General features: G+C 38.7%; 1 protein-coding gene across 1 annotated transcript in view; it reads right to left on the bottom strand.

Moving 5' to 3' along the window:
- LOC136825262 (chitinase-3-like protein 1) overlaps window positions 1–13002 on the bottom strand; it is an 18720-nt gene continuing 5718 nt past the window's right edge. The window contains exons 3-11 of the mRNA XM_067081318.1: window positions 8781–8933; window positions 8122–8253; window positions 7590–7853; window positions 6728–6913; window positions 6227–6358; window positions 5801–5950; window positions 1895–2218; window positions 1130–1300; window positions 1–402 (exon numbers count right to left, since the gene is read on the bottom strand). Coding sequence (XP_066937419.1) covers window positions 277–402; window positions 1130–1300; window positions 1895–2218; window positions 5801–5950; window positions 6227–6358; window positions 6728–6913; window positions 7590–7853; window positions 8122–8253; window positions 8781–8933 — 1638 coding nt within the window. The 3' untranslated portion in view covers window positions 1–276. The remainder of the gene's footprint in view (window positions 403–1129; window positions 1301–1894; window positions 2219–5800; window positions 5951–6226; window positions 6359–6727; window positions 6914–7589; window positions 7854–8121; window positions 8254–8780; window positions 8934–13002) is intronic.

Below are 13002 nucleotides of genomic sequence, written 5' to 3'. Positions count from 1 at the left end.
AATAAAGGAAATATTTAATACACAATTATTCACCTGAAGTCCATCAATGATATGATTGTATGGTAAATATGGACATTTACTGATAAGGATTCGAAATTGGCCTAGTAGTAGTAGTAATAATGACATTGATAATTATCTATATTAATTTTTACATCAGTTGTTGTTTTTCTTAGTTAATGAAAGTAGGTTTAGATAAATCTGCTTTAGTTAAATGCAACTCAGGAATTAAAAAAAAAAAATAACTATTTCACTATTGTGAGGATGTATCTTTTTGATTTATGGGATGTTGCATCTCGAGGTGTCGACGCGGGAGGGGTAGTCACACGACCCTAGGTTCTGGTTCCAATATTCTCCAGTCGGGCACGTCTCAAGATGCCCGGCTCCGTTGTAACACCTATAGTACTGTAAAAGAAATGATAATGATAGGAGTTATAACTAACAATGGTCATAATTGGTTTATTGGATGAGTTCACATCCTTTTTTTTTAGTATTTCCCCTTATCTCTTCTTACTTCTTCCTAATGAACACATTAATATTCTTTGGAAGCTTTGAATTTCAAGTCAGTGGCCCCTGGGTGGGCTTGTTCCATATGAATAGGGTTCATCTTCTGAATAATAATAATAATAATAATAATAATAATAATAATAATAATCCATATTTGTATTTGAATGGCCCCCTGTGGTGGGCTTGTTCCATGTGGGTTCATCTTCTGAATAATAATAATAATAATAATAATAATAATAATAATAATAATAATAATAATAATAATAATAATAATAATAATATTTTGTATTGGCGGGCTTGTCCATGTGAATAGGGGCTTCTGAATAATAATAATGGGCTTGTTCCATATGAATATTTGGGTTCATCTGCTGCTTGTTCCAATAATAATTTTTTTTTTTTTTTTTTTGCAACGCTGATAAATTTGAGAATGACTTCACCCTGTGGTGTCTTTGTTATTCTGCATGGGGTATTTCGATAAGCATAACTTGCTATGTTCATCCTCCACAGAGTTTGTCTTATATTTATTGACGTGCTTCGACTCGTTTTAAACCTTATGGATCATTATCGTCGCAAAATAACATTAATTTTTTTATTCACATTAATTTATCTGGGAAGAAAACGTTACCTTGTCGCAGTCAACGGCCGGGTAATAAGTGTTGTCAAGATTGCAGACCCACATCCTGCAAGAGCTCGTATCGACTTCGCTCTCCCAGTTGCAGAGTTTGAGATATTCGTCGAAGAGAGTGCCGGGTCCACAGGGCATCAGCACTGCGTTCTTGTTGATGCATTCCCAGTACTGGAATCGTGAGGACACAGGGAAAATGTCGTTACACATAATACTGAGTTTGACAGGGATTCTTCAAGCAAACTGCTGCTTCTCTGAATTTTTCAAAATATGTGATATGGCATTCAGTTAGGCTGTATTACTTTGGCTTTGGTCATTAGCACCTTAAAAGTACATCACTGTCGAACTTCTCAGTTCCAGAGGTCCTTCATTCCTCACACCCTTGGACTGTGGAACAGTCTCCCTGAGGATGTTGTGCAGTTGGAACTTCAGAAATTCAAGCAAAGATGCAATGCATTACTACCCTAATACAATTCTCCTTGTATTTGAATAATTTACTGAAATTTTTACTGATTTATTTATTTGTGTTAATTTATCTGTTTTTCTAATAACTGATCTCCTCTTTCCCTATTTCCTATTACCTTCTGTTATTTATTTTGAATGAACCCCACATTCTTTAGAAGTTTGAATTTCAAGTCAATGGGCCCCTGTGGTGGGCCTGTTCCTTATGAATAGGGCTCTTCACCTTCTGAATAGTAATAATTAGGAATGAGAGAGCTGCTGCTGCTACTACTGCAGGAAAACTCTCTTTCTCTTTCTTCGTACCTTGTTGCAGTCATAGTGCCTGAAGGTGGTGCCGTCTGTGTGCAGTAAGCAGTCTGGTCTTCCAAAGTCTCCCCCATCTGTTGTTGTTTTTATGACGAAGGGTGTCGTTGTTGTACTTGTAGTTGTAGTAGTTGTTGTTGTAGTTGTGGGAGTGGTGGTTGTTGTTGTGGGTGTAGTTGTTGTTGTTGTTGTGGGTGTAGTTGTTGTTGTTGTTGTTGTGGGCGTAGTTGTTGTTGTTGTTGTTGTTGTTGTGGGTGTAGTTGTTGTTGTTGTTGTGGGCGTAGTTGTTGTTGTGGTTGTAGTTGTTGGCCGATGACTGCAGTCCTGAGAAGAGAACGATGACATTTTTCGTCAATAGAAAATGATTTTTGCAAACTTAAATTTTAAAGCAATTTATTTGTAACTATAACTTGACCTTTAAGATCACTGATCACTGGTCAGGTGAAATCAGGTCAGCTAAGCTCTTTTTAAATATCTAATTAGAAAAAAAATCGGTTTAAAGATCTGTCCAAAAATTTTAAAGGTCACAACTTTATTTTTTTATGCTTTTTTAATTTTCCAGCTAAAGTGCCTCAGTTTTTTTAAGAAATTTGGTTTAAAAACTCAAAAATTTTCAAGGTTACAACTAACTATTAAGACTAAGATTTCTCTGATCACTTGAATTTGGGGAATTTAAATCAGATGTTGAATTATAATTTTTTTAAGTTTTGAATTTTCCAGCTAAAGTGTCTCAATTTTTGAAAGAAATTTGGTTTAAAAATCTGTAGAAAATTTTAAAGGTCACAACTGAATATTGAAACAAAGATTCTTCTGATCACTTGACAGGCAATTTAAATTAGTTGTTGAATTCCCATTTTTTTTCAAATTTTTTAGTTTTCCAGCCAAAGCGTCACAGTTTTTTTATACTCAATAATATATCAAAACTTCAGCTGTCTGTGTTGTCACATTTTCAAACCAAATTTCCTCAAGGGATGAGCTAATTAGAAACCCTGAATAATATGAAAACCAATGAAGCCCATTATCTCAGAGTGGAAAAAAGTGGCTTATGCCAGTTCATTAAAATAGGGATGAATTATCCCAGACTCACTTGGGAACTAGGACGGATTGTCCCAGACTTCCTTAGGAACTTGGACGAATTGTCCCAGACTCCCATGGGAATTTGGACGAATTGTCCCAGACTCCCTGGGAACTTGAACGAATTGTCCCAGACTCCCTTGGGAACTTCAACGAATTGTCCCAGACTCCCTTGGGAAGGAACTTGGATAAATTGTCTCAGACCCCCTTGGGAACTGGGATGAATTGTCCCAGACTCCCTTGGGAACTTGGATGCATTATCCCAGACTCCCTTGGGAACTTGGATTAATTATCCCAGTCTTCCTTGGGAACTTGGAATAATTGTCTCAGACTCCCTTGGGAACATAGATTAATTATCACAGACTCCCTTGGGAACTTGGACGAATTGTTTCAGACTCCCTTGGGAACTTGGATTAATTATCCCAGACTCCCTTGGGGACTTAGATTAATTATCCCAGACTCCCTTGGGAACTTGGATTAATTATCCCAGACTCCCTTGGGAACTTGGACGAATTGTCTCAGATTCCCTTGGGAAATTGGGTGAATTATCCCAGACTCCCTTGGGAACTTGGATGAACTGTCCCAGACTCCCCTGGGAACTTGGATGAATTATCCCAGACTCCCTTGGGAACTTGGATGAATTATCCCAGACTCTCTTGGGAACTTGGACGAATTATCCCAAACTTCCTTGGGAACTTGGATGGACGAATTATCCCAGACTTCCTTGGGAACTTGGACGAATTATCTCAGACTCCCTTGGGAACTTTGGAGGAATTATCCCAGACTCCCTTGGGAAATTGAACGAATTATCCCAGACTCCCTTGGGAACTTGGACGAATTATCCCAGACTCCCTTGGGAACTTGGAACAATCATGCCGGACACCCTTGGGAACTTGGACGAATTATCCCAGACTCTCTTGGGAACTTGGACAAATTATCCCAGACTCCCTTGGGAACTTGGATGGACGAATTATCCCAGACTTCCTTGGGAACTTGGATGAATTATCTCAGACTCCCTTGGGAACTTTGGAGGAAGTATCCCAGACTCCCTTGGGAAATTGAACGAATTATCCCAGACTCCCTTGAGAACTTGGACGAATTATCTCAGACTCCCTTTGGAACTTGGAGGAGTTATCCCAGACTCCCTTGGAAACTTGGACAAAATATCCCAGACTTCCTTGGGAACTTGGACGGATTATCCCAGACTCCCTTGGGAACTTGGAACAATTATCCCAGACACCCTTGGGAAATTGAACGAATTATCCCAGACTCCCTTGGGAACTTGGACGAATTATCCCAGACTCTCTTGGGAACTTGGAACAATCATGCCAGACACCCTTGAGAACTTGGACGAATTATCCCAGACTCTCTTGGGAACTTGGACGAATTATCCCAGACTCCCTTGGGAACTTGGATGGACGAATTATCCCAGACTTCCTTGGGAACTTGGACAAATTATCTCAGACTCCCTTGGGAACTTTGGAGGAAGTATCCCAGACTCCCTTGGGAAATTAAACAAATTATCCCAGCCTACCATGGGAACTTGGACGAATTATCTCAGACTCCCTTTGGAACTTGGAGGAGTTATCCCAGACTCCCTTGGAAACTTGGACAAAATATCCCAGACTTCCTTGGGAACTTGGACGGATTATCCCAGACTCCCTTGGGAACTTGGAACAATTATCCCAGACACCCTTGGGAAATTGAACGAATTATCCCAGACTCCCTTGGGAACTTGGACGAATTATCCCAGACTCCCTTGGGAACTTGGAACAATCAGCCAGACACCCTTGGGAACTTGGACGAATTATCCCAGATTCTCTTGGGAACTTGGACAAATTATCCCAGACTCCCTTGGGAACTTGGATGGACGAATTATCCCAGACTTCCTTGGGAACTTGGACGAATTATCTCAGACTCCCTTGGGAACTTTGGAGGAATTATTCCAGACTCCCTTGGGAAATTGAATGAATTATCCCAGACTCCCTTGGGAACTTGGACGAATTATCCCAGACTCCCTTTGGAACTTGGATGAATTATCCCAGACTCCCTTGTGAACTTGGACGAATTATCCCAGATTCCATTGGGAACTTGGATGAATTATCCCAGATTCCCTTGTGAACTTGGACGAATTATCCCAGATTTCCTTGGGAACTTGGATGAATTATCCCAGACTCCCTTGGGAACCTGGACAAATTATCCCAGACTTCCTTAGGAACTAGGACGAATTATCCCAGACTCCCTTGGGAACTTGGATGAATTATCCCAGACTCCTTTTGGAACTTGGACGAATCATTCCAGACTTCCTTGAGAACTTGGGCAAATTATCCCAGATTCCCTTGGGAACTTTGGAGGAATTATCCTAGACTCCCTTGGGAACTTGGACGAATTATCCCAGACTCCCTTGGGAACTTGGATGAATTGTCTTAGAGTCCCTCGGGAACTTGGATGAATTATTCCATTCTCCCTTGGGAACTTGGATGAATTATCCCATACTTCCTTTCGAACTTCGACGAATTGTCTCAGATTCCCTTTGGAACTCGGACTTTCCCATTCTCCATTGGGAACTCGGACGAATTCTCCTAGACTCTCACGGGAGTTTGGACAAATTGACCCAGAATCCCTTGGGAACTTGGACGAATTGTCTTAGACTACCTCGGGAACTTGGATGAATTGTCCTAGACTCTCTCGGGAGTTTGGACAAATTGACCCAGAATCCCTCGGGAACATGGAAGAATTGTCCCAGACTCCCTTGGGAACTTGGACGAATTGTCACAGACTGCCTTTGGAGCTTGGAGTGGGTCGGAAGGAAATGGAACACATAACCCTTACCACTACATCAGAGCCAGCGGGCTCTGCAAAGGCCTTTTTCATGGTCTTGATCAGGTGGAAAGACTCGTCGTAACATCGGGGCCGGAAGTCGTCGGTGTCTATCTGCCAAACCATGATGCCAGCCAGACCTTTGTTCTTCGCCTGTCTCGCCTGTAGGGAGGAAGAAGCTAAACTAAAATGCCCATGCCGATTGTAAACTGCTCTTCTTATACGTCCCATTTTTCGTTGTCAAAGGCTAAAACCATCTAGATTTCTGACTCATTTGGTTTGCTAAACTGAATTGAATAATGGAATAGATATAGGCCTAACAGTGGGACAAGATGTAGGGCTAACAGTAGGACAAGATATAGGCCTAGCAATGGAACAAGATATCGGCCTAACTGTGGAATGTCTCCTGAAATGTCTCTTCGAAAACCAGTTCGTTACCTTTAGGTGAAGGGACTCTGCGTCGTCGAAGCCGCACCAGATCCAGTCACTCATGCAGTAGAAATAAGGCTCGTACATCACCGGGTCTCGAACGATCGTGCAGCTCTTGTCATCCCGGAGTCTCTCGCAGATCTGTTGCACAGAGTTTGCAGGGTGATAATTTTGCCTGGGCACAAAAATCTTATTTATATATTGGGTTGCAGAACTGGCATTATATATATATATATATATATATATATATATATATATATATATATATATATATATATATATATATATATATATATATATATATATATATGCAGAACCGGCATTATAATATAGGCATTATAATTATATTTTTATATATATTTATACATATACATATAAATATATATGTACATATATATTATATATACTTACATATTTATATATATAAATATATACATACATACATACCTATACCTATACATATACATATAAATTTACTGGGTTAACCTTGTAACACTCACAAAAGTGTACCTCATTAAAGCCGAGCGTTCCAGGAATCCTGATGTAGGGGCCAGCTGGGCCTGGTTGTGAAGCGGACGCCCAGAATCCGTTATCATTATAGTTATCGAGTGTGTAACACCTTCCGTAAGTAGCCGTTCCCAAGACCATCTTCTCTTTGGGTAATCCCAGAGACAGGTAATAATCCATGGTGTACATCTGGGAAGAATGGAATAGGAATATAGGGTTTAGGCCAGAAGCCAAGTGCTGGAACCTAAGATGAGGTCATTCGGTGCTGAAAAGGAAATTGAGAGTAAAACCTTTTGCAGTTGCACCATGGAACAATTGTTAGGAGAGGGTGGATAGTAAGATGGAAGAAAGAGAATATGAACGGAGGTACAGTAAAAGGAATGAAAGGGGTTGCAACTAAGGCCTAAGGAAGGGACGCTGCAAAGAACCTTATTAAGTAATGCCTACAGTGCACTTTGTGAGGTGCACTGACGGCACTAGCCCCCCGCTATGGGGACATCTGTGGAGAAAACATCATGAGCCACTGCTGCTTGTATAAACTTTGTTACCTAGCATGACCTAAGTCAAAAGTCACTTCTGTATTTCTTTGGTGGAACTGAATAAAATGGCTGCTCCGTCCTACGAGGGCTGATGTGTTCATTTGATCTGGCTTCATTTTAACTACTCCCAGGTCGCCAGTCAATCAAAATTATGACTCATTTTGACAAGAAATATGACTGCTGTCGATTCATTTGCCTATCTGAAGAAGTAACAGGACACATCACAGGTAATCAGGATAGATAAGACCGTCTGTTGTCTAAACCTGGCCATGGCATGGAACTGAGAAATTAAATCTCACGGAGAACGATCAAAAACTCAGACTCACCACGTTGTAATAGGGGAACAGTTCGTCCTGATCGTCCAGTGGGTGCCCGCAAAGTGGGGCATTGTGGTGCGTGAAGTGCTCAAATGCCCCGTGGTAATCATAGGCCATGATGTGGAAGAAATCGTAGGCATCCACTAAAGCAGGAATGTCGTAGGCAATGTCGATCTTGTCCTTACCCGCTGCGAAGGCTCCCGTGAGTAGTAAAGGCGGGTGGTGTCTGTCAAACTCCCTCCTCAGTTCTCTCGAAAGAACGACGAAATTCTCCTGCAAAATGGTCGAATTGCTTGGTACCTTTTGGATTGGATGTCTCCCAGTGAAAGCCTTGTTATCCCAAAGGGGGAAGCGAGTGAGGATTTGAGCTGGTGAGAAGAATTGAGTTTAGGGCCTACCCACCATCACTCATTTCCTTCGGGAATTCAAAGTCATTTCATACAAGTAGTAGATCAATGCCAGCCTGTGTGTAACTGTAATCACCAACATTATTCATATATACTTTTTGGGCAAGATTTTAATATACAGAAGAATGATTTACTCTGTCATGCGGGGCTCCTCCTCTCGCGCTAGGATACTCCCAGTCGAAGTCCAGTCCATCGAAACCATATTTCCGAATGAGTGTCATCACACTCGAAACGAAAATTGATCGCTTATGATGATCAGCTGCCATCTGGAGGTGAGGAAAGAACACCTAATTAGAGGATGCACTATCAAATAATAAAATATACCCTTTTCATCATTGCATGGTTAGGACCTCTTCAGATTTTTTTTCTACTTATTCCAAGTCATTCATCCTATGGCCTACACAGCTAAAGGTACAGACACCACCTTACTTACGAACATTCAACTTACAAACATTCAGAGATACGAACAAACGGGATCGCAAGTTAAAATTGTGTTCAGAGCGCTCCCCTTTGCCACCCGTAAGTTCAAATTTTGCCTGTTCTATAAAATACAGTGCTGTATGTTCAGTGAATTGTGTTTTAGGAAGAAAAACATACAGTGCTGTATTGCCTTTATATCATACTGTACATAAATAGGCATGAAGAGTACAGTAACCAACTTACGAACAATTCAGTATACAAACTGCCGTCCAGAACGTAACTCGTTTGTAAGTAGGGTGGTGTATGTAGTGGCTGTTTTCTGGTATGAAGTGAAAAGAAACCACTGCCAGAGTATGAACTGAATCCTACGTACCACAGAGTAATCCTCCGAGCCCTCATTCCATCCTCCAATAGCTATGATGACCTTGAGGTCTGGGTTGTAGTTCTTCAGCGCCACGGTCCTCTCGAAGGCACAGTAGTGACCCCCTGGCTCGTCTGGACACAGTTCATTCCAAGGGTCGAGAACCTGTCGAGAGAAAGTGAGTTAAGCTTTATTTAATTTAAAGACGATGGCCCTTGTGGTGGGCTTGTTCCATACGAATAGGGTCCATCTTTTGAATAGTAATGTATTCTTTGGGAGCTTGACTTTCAAGTCAATGGCCCCTGTGGTGGGCTTGTTCCATATGAATAGGGTTCATCTTATGAATGATAGTAATAATAATTCCGTTGCAAAGACCTTGTTGCCAATTTCTTCTGTATAATTAATTAATGGGGCTAAATTCAACCTGTGGTGTTAGATAAATACGCGGCCGGCTTCATGTTTATGCTTCTGTAAGTTTTAAAATGTGTGCTGAGAGAGAGAGAGAGAGAGAGAGAGAGAGAGAGAGAGAGAGAGAGAGAGAGAGAGAGAGAGAGAGAACATAGAATTTAGACCTAATGAGGTCATTCAGTGCTGAAAGGGAAATTAACAATAAAAAAGGTTTAAAAGGTGTAACAGAAGGAAAACCTCGCAGTTGCGCTATGAAACAACTGTTAGGAGAGGGTGGAAAGTAAGATGGAATGAAAGGGGTTGCAGTTAGGGGCCCAAGGAAGGAACTCTGCAAAGAACTTGAGTAATGACTGGTAGTACACCGTGTGAGATGCACTAACGGCACTACCTCCCTACGGGGGAAATATGTACTGATCTTGTCTGTTGGTTTCCATGCACCTATTGACTGACCTATGCATGCTCTTACTGCTACACACACAGAGCTGTTTCAAGTAAAACCACGTTTGCTGTACTTCCCTGAATAAAATCTCTTATAAATCATTAGGAAATTAGATGTAAAGTTTCAGAGATCGCCTAAAAATCCCAACGTATCTCAGACTCTTATCCAGACGTTTTATCTGACGACCGTACACCAGATGTGCTTCATTTGTCTTAGAAGGAATACGCGTTTTGTTAATGTTTTGCTACAGCTGTTTAATTTCAAAACCTATAGACAAGATATTTGTCAGATATCATCAGGTCAGGATGGGTCCAGTTTATACGTAACGTTTAATGCGGTCAATCAGCGCTGAAAAGGAATTGAGAGTAAAGGAGGTTTGAAAGGTGTATCTGGAGGAAAGCCTTTTGCAGTTGCGCTGTGAATCAAGTGTTAGGAGTGGGTTAAGGTAAGTAAGATGGAAGAGAGATAAAATGAACGGAAGTACAGTAAAAGGAATGAAAAGGGTCGCAGCTATGGGCCTAAGGAAGGGACACTGCAAAGAACCTAATTAAGTAATGCCTACACTGACGTCACTTCCCTTCTGCGGGGACAGGACCCCGTATGAAAAAAGGGGGTGGAGAGAGGTTTGTCACGTGGGAGATATGACCCCACAAAAACAGCTGTGTGACATTCGACATTCCTTGTGCATTGCGAGGGCGATAACATCCTAGATAATAATGACTTACATCATTAGATACGGATACATACGTATGTACATATGTGTTGTGTGTGTATGCTTATGCGTGGGTTTGACAGTGTGAGGACGAGGGAACGGTTGTGTGATAATGCCTTTTCAGAGACACATATATTATATATATATGCATACTACATATATACATATGTAAATATTATATATACATTATATATGTATGATAGTATGTATATAAATATATATATATATTTATATATATATAAATGTATATACTGTATATATATATATATATATATATATATATATATATATATATATATGTATGTGTGTGTGTGTGTATGTCTTTGAAAAGGCATTATCAGAAACCGTTCCCTCGTGCTCACACTGCCAAACCCACGCATAAGCATACACGCACACACACACACCCACCCACACACATAAATTTGATCTTCATAAACCGGAAAAGATTTTAATAAGAGAATTTCCCAACATCAGTATTGTGTAAGAACAAATTCTCCAAACAGCTCTGTTAATTTACATGAACAAAACTGTGGCTGTCCTATTCTCTGGAACAAAACAGAAATATTAGTCAAAGAAAAAGATGTGATGACAAGAAATTTGTTAGAAACGGCTTGCATAAGTTTAAGCAAACAAAAAAACTTTAATATTAGTCAAGGCATATCAATTAGATCTTTATTCGTTCACGTTGTTTCACTACAGTACAAATTCAGAGAAAGGTTTTAAATGACCTATCACCAAATCGTTGAATAGTTCTGTCTTTTAACTTTTCTGAATTGTGAATTCTTGACCATTTGTTTATGATCTAAACAACCTCATTTTAACTTTGACAACTATATTTTTTTTTTCCGGTGAGGAACAATGTTTGTGATTTTTATATATGTACTTGTTCTGTTTAGTTGTAATAAAACTCTTGAAGAGGCCTGGTGGAAGGCGAAATTATCGAGCTATTAGAGTGTTTTATTTTCGTTTCTCCTGTGGACTATACTGACACACACACACATATGTACATACGTATGTAACCGTATCCAATGATGTAATTCATTATTATCTCGGATGTTATCGCCCTCGCAGTGCACAAAGAATGTCGAATGTCACACAGTTGTTTTTGTGGGGTCATATCTCCCAGCGTGAATGACTTCACAGGTCCCAGCGCTTGGGCTTTGGCCTAAATCCTGTATTCCATTCTATTCCATTATGCCCCAGTATGTCAGAATTTTACTAAGTATATATATATATATATCTTATATATATATATATATATATATATATATATATATATATATATATATATATATATATTATATGTATATATATTTATATAAATATATATATATATATATATAATATATATATATATATATATATATATATATATATATATATATATATATATATATATATATTTATATATATACTATATATATATATAGTATATATATATATATATATATATATATATATATATATATATATGAAATTTTTATCACACCGTGATTTATATACAACCATGAAGCTACCAATTCATTTATCACTTATATAAATTCCCCTTCGGCGACAATTCTCCATCGGAGATATTCCTGAGGTAGCGTGAATTTGATATTGCGACATTTGTAGCTTCATGATATATATATATATATATATATATATATATATATATATATATATATATATATATATATTTATTTATTTATTTATTTATAAATGCATGTATATGTACAGCTATGCTCAAATCTGACGCGACATGATTCTTTTTTATCGTCCAGAATCTCAGACTCAACATAACGTTGCCGAGCAGAGTTAAACTTTTTTTTTTCATTGCCAATGTCATACAAGTCGACAAGTTTGCGAATTCACAGCTAGCACTATTTTCCTTATGGTTATATAAACATGATCCCTTTTATGCATTGGTATAATTCGTAATCTGTGAGATTTGAACAGATTTTTTTTGTTTGTTTTACGTTGCTTAGATCAAAGCATGGTGTGATAAGGTTAGCATTGCCATCAATGACAGCTCGCTTAACATCTCCTCAGGCTGGTCAACGTAACTACCTCTGCAGCAGTGTAACAGAAGACCTAATAAGTTCAACAGTCATAACATTTTCAAAATAGGAACAAGAATTACAACAAGATTTCTTTAAGGGTTGAAGTTTTAGGCTGTGTTCAAGCTGCTTGTATGTTGCAAAATGATTTATAGGCCTAAAAAATAATCTAAGCCCTCTGAGATGTAATCTGTTACTAAATAATTTATTTGTAGAGATTACCTGTTTTTTAAGGAATAAAAGATGATGATTGTAATTATATGGAGAAGATGGCTATTAATCGAAATAACCATTAGTATTAATGTCAAGGCCTATGGAACACTTATTTTTTAACTGTCTTAAAATATTCTACTCCTTAAAGCCCTTCTGCTCTCTTTTAGTGTATAATTTATTCATTTATAAGGTAACTTGAAGTGCAAGAATGTGCCGATAACTTCATATGCTTTCTGTCCAGAAATTGTTAATATAGAGATGTAAATGCTAAGTGTAAAGAATTCTAACACACCTAGGCCTAAGAACAAAATCTTGGCTTTAACAAAACAATAATTGCATAGGCGAATATGTGCTAGTAAGCCACAATTTTAGAAGTGGCTAAGCAATATAACTTTATTAATTTTATTTTTATGAAAATCCAAA

This window comes from Macrobrachium rosenbergii, chromosome 37 (assembly GCF_040412425.1).
Source record: "Macrobrachium rosenbergii isolate ZJJX-2024 chromosome 37, ASM4041242v1, whole genome shotgun sequence".
NCBI lineage: Eukaryota > Metazoa > Arthropoda > Malacostraca > Decapoda > Palaemonidae > Macrobrachium > Macrobrachium rosenbergii.
Note: the sequence above shows the minus strand (reverse complement) of the source record. Positions and strands in the feature narration are given on the sequence as shown.